Source organism: Carlito syrichta, unplaced genomic scaffold (assembly GCF_000164805.1).
Source record: "Carlito syrichta isolate Samal-C Ts95f unplaced genomic scaffold, Tarsius_syrichta-2.0.1 Scaffold308663, whole genome shotgun sequence".
Classification (NCBI taxonomy): Eukaryota; Metazoa; Chordata; class Mammalia; order Primates; family Tarsiidae; genus Carlito; species Carlito syrichta.
The window spans coordinates 207,088-215,065 of record NW_007252759.1 but is presented as its reverse complement, the minus strand read 5'-3'; the positions used below and the strand labels follow the sequence as shown (position 1 = coordinate 215,065).

Genomic DNA, 7,978 nt, shown 5'->3' with positions numbered 1-7,978 from the left:
CCAAGAATCTAATGTGAGAGTTTGAGGGTGAAGGAATAGCGGGGAGTGTAGCCTCTAGACAGGTTTAGGAAAGTGGAAGTGAAGAGAGAACAGATTTGTGTTCAGTCAGTTATTATTATTATTTTTTTGAGTCGGAGTCTTACTCTGTCACCCAGACTGGAGTGCAGTGGCCACTCCCGGCCACTGCAGCCTCGACCTGCTGGGCTCCAGTGATCCTTCTGCCTCAGCCTTCCAAGTAGCTGGAACTACAGGTGCGCGCTACTACACCTGGCTAATTTTTTGATTTATTGTAGAGATGAGGTCTTGCCAAGTTGCCCAGGCGGGTCTCGAACCCGCGGGCTCAGGCAATCCACTCACCTCAGCCTCCCAAAGCGTGGGATTACAGGCTGAGCCACTGAGCCCGGCTTCAATAAATTATTTGTTGAACAAATGGATTGAATTATTGTGGGACCCCTGTTGAGTTGTTTAGGGAGACTGTTTTGAGTAGTGGCTAAAACTTCTGAAATTGGAGTCAGAGTTGGATTTGAATCCTTGCTCTGCCTGCCACTTTTTAGTTAATACGTCCTTGAACTAGGGACCTCACCTCTGGGCCTTGGTTTTCTCATATGTAAAATGGGATAATAACAAGACCTATCTTACAGGATTGTTATAAGAATGGGAAGAGGTAATGCATATTAAGAGCTTGGCTTAGTACTTGGCATATGGATTGCAGGTGTGTGGGAACTTTTGTTGTGAAGCTTGGAAGAGAGTGTGGTAATGATGGTGGAGTCATGGGAATGGACAGAGTGTCTAGAGGACAGCCATCTTGGAGCTATGCATATTTAGGAGTGAGAAGAAGATGAAGAAGAGCTGGGGAAGGAGATGAGGAATGCTGAGAGAGATCAGAGGGTACCAGGGTTATGACTATTAGCCATTTACATTCTCAGTTGTTATGAGCTAATGACATGTATACACATTCTCTAACACTCTTCTTGTAAAACTATTATATAATTTGGATACTTCTAATTTTAATGTAAGATTTTATATGTTTATGGTGTATATTGGAGTTTTTTAAAAGTCTTCAATGAATAATTGTCACTGTATTTTTTGAAGTATTAGCATGTTCTCAATAAATTCTGCTTGTGGACATATTTCTCTTTCCTAAATTTGATAATCACTGTAATCTTTTTAATCCTCATGCTGAATTTGCAAAACAGGGCATGAAAGATCTTAGCAAGAAATGAAAAGTGTTTCTTTTTTCTTGAAATCATAGCTATGCGTATAAATCTTTTAATTGTATTTTTTTGGTGTTCTAAATAATAGATTCTTTATACAATTGCATATGTACGAGTGGATGAACATACCATTGGTGATCCAGAGGATTTTTGTCAAGATTGGATAAACCATGTATCACATTGATTGTAGAGGTTAGTAGATTTAGTTCCTTAGGATGTGTGCATTTTTTTTTTGTAGCAGTATTTAAAAATGCATAGCTTATCAGGTAGCAATTTCCCTCCAAGATCTTCATGGGTTTTTCTTTTTTCTAGCTCTCCTGAGAGAATCAATGAATTCCATGTTAACTTGTATATGCTTGAAGCCTCTATTCTCTGAGATGATAAACAAAAAATTAGCAAGAAAGAAGAAAAAGATAAAACTTGAAGATATTACTAAGCAGTATGCACAAGGAAAAGACAATGGGTGATAGTTTATAAGTAACATTATCTGCCACGCCACAAAATATCATTTTATGTGCTCTAGGAATGTCATCCTGGAGTTCATTGTTTTAATTGTGAAAAGAGGTATTGAAGGAGGCATCATCATGCTAATTGAATATTCTTAATTCTGCCACTTTGACAAGCATTGTGATTTTTTTTTTTTTAAAACCATTACATTCTACTTCATTCTAAGGCAGAAAAAAAGTATGGTGTTACTTTCACTCTTGGACAATATTGAATGGTCTTTTGATTGAAACTGTAAATTCAGATTGTAATTCTCTGATATCATGGACTCAATATCCAGTGAGTACCTGGGATTTTGTAGCTTTAATCCAAAAGTGCATTTTGTTGCTATTTTCTGATTTAGCTATTGGATCCCTCTTCCCTGCCCCTCCCATGTATTCTACTATTTTTTGGTATGTATAGAGCTGATGATGGTGTATGGTGCCTTAATTTTTTTTCCTTTAAAAAAATATTTTTAAAAATTGATGTATAAAAATCGTACATATTTATGAGATATACAGTGAGTTTCAAAACTATACAGTGATCAAATCAGGTTAATTAGCATATTCATCTAACTATTTATCATTTGTGTTGAGAATATTCAAAATTTTCTCTTCTAGCAATATGAAATATATAACGAATTATATTAGACTGTAGTCACCCTACAGTGTTATAGAACACTAGAAGCAAAACAAAGCCTCTTCTTAGACTAAGACTATCTACCTCAGAACTATTGTTTGAAAAATAACAATAATAACAAAGTTAGTTTTGTTTAATAACCCTTTTTTTGGGGCCTTTTCCTCTCTCTCTCTTGTTTTTACATTAGCCTTACTTCAACCTCACAGATTATTTAATAAAATAAATAAATCTGAAGTTTTTGATAAAAATGTCTTAATTCTTAAGCATTTGCATATATTGATTTTATATATCCTGATTCACTATCAAGTAATCAGAGAATCTATATAGACTTATCATATTGGGTTTTATAGCATATATACATAAGACATGCTGATTAAATAGTCATAAGGAAACCAGCTTATTACATGTAGGGAAGTACAAGTATAGACTATTTATTATATAACACCTTGGTGGGGAGTATGAAAATCTTTTTTAAAATTCTGCTATACAATTTTTAGAAAACTTGAAATTGTATTATCAAATTTCATGGTGAAAAAAATCTCAAAAAGTTATTTCTTCAAACATCACTTTTATTAGAAAACAGATAGTGATTTGGGAAGTTTTTAAAAATCATGTATTAAATTTGTTTTTTAGTACTTAATATCATTACATTTTTACAAGGTTCTGTTTTAATGATATATAATCAACCCAGTGATATTCGTCTTTTAAATGCTTTATAAATATTAACAAATTATCTCTGCAAGAATACTCTTTACATAATTATAAGACTATAAAACTAAACTAGTGACCTAATATTTTATTTTACACCAAAGAATGATCTTGAGCATAAGTTATTGGTATTTATTAAGTAGTGTGCATGTTATGGACTGAATGTTTGTGTCCCCCCAAAGTGTGTATTTTGAAATCCGAATCTCCAGTATAATATTATGAGCCTTTGGGTGATAATTAAATCACGAAGGTGGAGCCCTCACAAATGAGATTACAAGATGCTTTAACTTTTTAGAAATTTTGAGGAAATATTTTATAAACCGAAGTTCAACTTTAGAATAAATTTTGGCTTATTTTTGCTACTTCACATATCTTTATTTCTTAGGTGTGTAGGGAAATGGAAAATTGGAAGGTTGGAAGAATTGTTAAGAAGAGCAATGAGGACATTGTTTATTCCTTCCTAGGTTCTTTAATTCTTAGAACTTTTGGGCTTGTGATTGATGTGTTAATGTCATTATGATATACTGAAGGCATGCATATAGGTCAAACCACAGATGCTAGGATTAAAATCATGACTTAAATAAAGAGCATTCTGAGTTTACACATCCAAATAAGCATTGTTCTTCTAAGTAATTAGCTGCTTTGAGTGGATCTTAGCTATTGTACATTTGACTTTTATGCAGTCTGAACTCTTGCATAGTACATATGTCTTCTGTAAGCCAGCTTTCATATGCTGAAGTAATCCTTTTGCTCATCACCTTCTAGAACTGATTTCTGAGTATCTGCCAGCTGCTGTCTATAGGGGAAAGGGCCTCCTTGGGAGATGTAAGTGTTTGTAGACCTTACTGTGTCAGGAGCCTGGCACTTATTCATTAAATCTAGGCTACAGGTGAGGACTTCTGTCTTGTCACCTGGTTCAGCCCTGCCAGGCTACCCATATGAATTCCTTCCCTTTGGGTGTGTGTGTGTGTGTATGCGTGTGTTGGGGAATGGCAAGAAGAGAGGGCAGTGTTGGGTGGCAGTAGGAGCAGGGAGGGGTAGGCTTGTTATGGGCAGTGCTGAGTTGGTGGGGGGTTTGAAGTAGCCTGGTGTCACATGCAGAAGGCTAGGACTTTGGAAATGGCAGGGGAAGAAAGACTCAAACTTTCCCCTTGCCTGCTTAAAGAATCCAGTCGCTTATGCATCTGGATGCACGGTTTCCAAATTGGGGTATCTGCCTGGGCCCTGGAGAGTCGGACTGGTGGGCTAGGGGGCATGAAGATGATTCATCTCATTGCCTTAGTTCTGGAGGGAAGGGCAGGGGTACTAGTAGGGACTGCATCAATAGGAACCTCTTGCTCAGGACCCCATTGCCTGAAGATTCTTATTGCTGCTCCTTGGGTTGCTCTGGCTGGAAAGAGGCAACTTCTCTAAGAACCTCTGTCTGGAATGAATCTTCTCCCTCTCCCTACTCCCAACTTATAATATTTGTCTTTATTGCTGGACTGCCTGACATTCTCCCTTTAAATTCATTTGCATTTAATGAGTTTCTTAAAAAAAGACTGGGGTGTCATGCAAGCCTGGATTCAAGAACACTGGAGTAAAGATCAAATTTCTATACAGCAATATATATATATATATATTATATATATATTTTTTGAGTCAGAGTCTCACTCTGTCGTCCAGCCTGGAATGCAGTGACATATTCACAGCCACTGCAGCCTCAACCTGCTGGACTCAGGTGATCCTTCCTTCTCAGCCTTCCAACTAGCTAGAACCACTGGTGTGTACCTCTGTGCCTGGCTATTTTTTAGATTTATTATAGAAACGAGGTCTTGCCACATTGCCCAACTGGTCTTGAACTCCTGGACTCAGGCAATCCTCTTGCCTCCACCTCCCAAAGTCCTGGGATTACATGTGTGAACCACTGGCCCGGCCTAAACAGTAATTCTTTTTATTTTTTATTTTTTATTTTAGTTGGAGTCTCACTCTTGTCGCCCAGGCTGGAATGCAGTGGCAAGCTCATGGCCACCATAGCCTTTATCTGTTGGGCTTAGGCAATCCTTCTGCCTAAGTCTTCCAAGTAGCTGGAACTACCATACTAATTCTTAAAGAAGCATCCTGCTGTCTTTGTTTGGATGTTGCCAAGTGTTAGAGTGGCTTTTGGCTAATTTAAATGATATTTAGGTTTTTTTAAAACATTATTTTAATTTTAATTTTTAGAGACAGGATCTCACTGTTATCCAGGCTGAAGTATAGTGGCGTGATCATAGCTCACTATAACCTTAAACTCCTGGGCTCAGTCGATCCTCCTGTCTCAGCTTCTTAAGTAGCTAAGACTACAGGTGTTCCTGGCTTATTTTTTAATTTTTCTGTAGAGATGGGATCTTGCTATGTTGCCTAGGCTAGTCTTGAACTCCTAGCCGCAAATGATTGTCCTTCCTTTGGATTCCCAAAGTGCTGGGATTGCAAGCATGAGCTACCGTGCCAGGCCTGAAATGATATTTAGGAACCAAATAGATGAAATAGACTTTGACTGCCAGTTAGCACCTGGTAAATTTATAATTCACACAGAAGCCAAGTCATGCTTGTTCTTCATAGTTTTCGTCTGAAACTCCTAATTGCAGCGGTTGTCAAAGCCCATTCTCTTCTCTGCCATCCAGCCTGACATTTCCAGTATTTGTGAATTTCCTATTATTTAGTTCCTTATGCTTTTCTTGACTTCTGGGTTCCCATTTCTGACAATGCTGCTTTGGTTCTACCCATATCAGCTTGGTTCACTTGGTTTATGTACACACAAAATCCCCCTTTCCCAAGTATTTTATAGGAGTTAACTCTTGAGGAATTGGTATGTAATAGGGAAAGACTTTGCCTTAAGAGCGTTTGATTTTCTGCTCTTCCCAGTTCCCTCTCCCTCTCTATCATTTTCATTTTTCCTCCTTTTCTCTCTGCAGTAACTGATGCACCACTCCTAGTTTGGAGCCGAATAGTTCTGCCACGCAATTAGACCTTCAGGAATCTGACTTTTTAATTTTTTTCTTTTTTTTTCTCACACTGTCACTCATGCTGGAGTGCAGTGGCATGCTCACAGCCACCGCAGCCTCAACCTGCTGGGCTCAGGTGATCCTTCTGCCTCAGCCTTCCAAGTAGCCATAACTACAGGAGTGTACTACCATGCCCGGCTCATTTTTCATTTATTGTAGAGATGAGGCACTAAGTTGCCCAGGCTGGTCTTGAACCCCTGGACTCAGGCAATCCTCTTACCTCGGCCTCCCAAAGTGCTGGGATTACAGGAGTGAGCCACCGTGCCCGGGTTTTTAATTTTTTAAAACCTCTAAATACTTGTCATGACATTAAAAACATACAGTCCCTTTTTCTACAGATCTTGATTCCAGGTGTTATAAATTACCAATTTCCTCCTTTCCTCAGCTACAGACAAATGTTAGATGTATAAACTTCTGTGTAGCTTTTCTAATGCATGAGGAATTAATATTTCATGCATTCAACAAGTGTTCGAGCAACCATTTTCTGCGAGACACTGAGTTAAGTGCTGGGATACAAAGAGACTAAGTCAGTCTCTCAATTTGGGCAACTGGAGGTAGATGGAGACAAATTTAGTTGCTGTTATGGTTTGGGGAAGGAAAGATTGGGCAGTTATATAATATACAGCACAAAAATAACCAGTGCCAGGAGAGATATAGAAAAGATCTCTGGGGCCAGCATTGGACGGTGTGTGTGTGCACATGTGCAGCTTTGGTATCTGAACTGGATTTTGAATGGGATGGATTTGGATTTGAGGAGATGGAGAGGTAGTCTGGAGAGATTGGGATAGTATTACTGGTTGAGAGACTTGCTTGATCAAAGAATTGGGCTGGGAGAATTTATGATTTTGGGATTTGAATGACTTTTGGGGAGTGATCAATACATGGTTGAGAAGGTTCCATGGGGCTAGATTGGGCCACTTGTAGGAAGTACTTCCTCGCTGATCTGGTATTCCCTAGACATGTGATTGTTGTTTGTTTTTTTTTAAATGTACTGTTTTGGGAAGTACATTTTTTTTCTTGGCAAAGACATTCTATTTGTATTTGGACCCAGTTGTAAACTGGCTTTAGCAAAAATGTGGCATTTTGAGGAATCAGGAAGTCTTGTGGAACCAAGAGAGTCCTTTAAGAGGGGATTTAAACAAGAGACTAGAAGTTGTGCTCCACGGGGTAGGCTAAAGATATGCCTGTGTCATGTCTGCTTGCGTACTCTCACATGTGTAGTCACTTAAAGAAGGCTTGACTTTTAGATCACAATTCTGAATACCCGAGGAAGGAATGAATTGTGTCTGGGACCCACCCCTGGCACTTTGGCTGCAGTCAGGTGCAAAATTATGTTGTTCGTAGTTGTCTAGTAAGATTTAGTACATTCTCCACCCATTTTCTCTGCTTAAACCATGCTCTAACATACTAGAAGGAGCATTGGGCTTGGAGTTGGACTGCCTAGGGTTTGAATCTTAGTCCTGACATTTACTAGTATGTAATATTGATCAATAGAATGTTTTATAGGCTGTTTCCTCATCTATAAGTTGGAGCTAATACTACCTACTTCAATGGAAGTTCTTTACAGGGAGGTACTGTGTTCTTATGTACACTTGAAGAGTAAAGACCATGTGGAACTGCTTTGTGACTACCATTTTTTTACACATATATGAATCAGAAGAAAGTAAATACCATTAGGAAGAATAATTCCGTGTGAAATATTCTATTATAATCTACTATAGTAACTTGACAGATCTTTCTTAAAATATCCTGTAATGTTAGACTGTTAACTGATTTATGATGTTAGTCTAGGTATTTTCAGTTTTCCCTTCAATCTTAGCTTCTACTTAAGACCTCTAACCTGATTTATTTTTAAAAATTTACTTCCATATTCAGAAAAATTATATATATATATATATATATATATATTTT

At 37.9% G+C, this 7,978-nt stretch overlaps 1 protein-coding gene across 1 annotated transcript in view; it reads left to right on the top strand.

Annotated features, from left to right (window-relative positions):
• The first annotated feature begins 1,298 nt into the window (after positions 1–1,298).
• Positions 1,299–7,978, top strand: part of KIAA0368 (KIAA0368 ortholog) — a 118,733-nt gene continuing 112,053 nt past the window's right edge. The window contains exon 1 of the mRNA XM_008065558.1: positions 1,299–1,406. Coding sequence (XP_008063749.1) covers positions 1,385–1,406 — 22 coding nt within the window. The 5' untranslated portion in view covers positions 1,299–1,384. The remainder of the gene's footprint in view (positions 1,407–7,978) is intronic.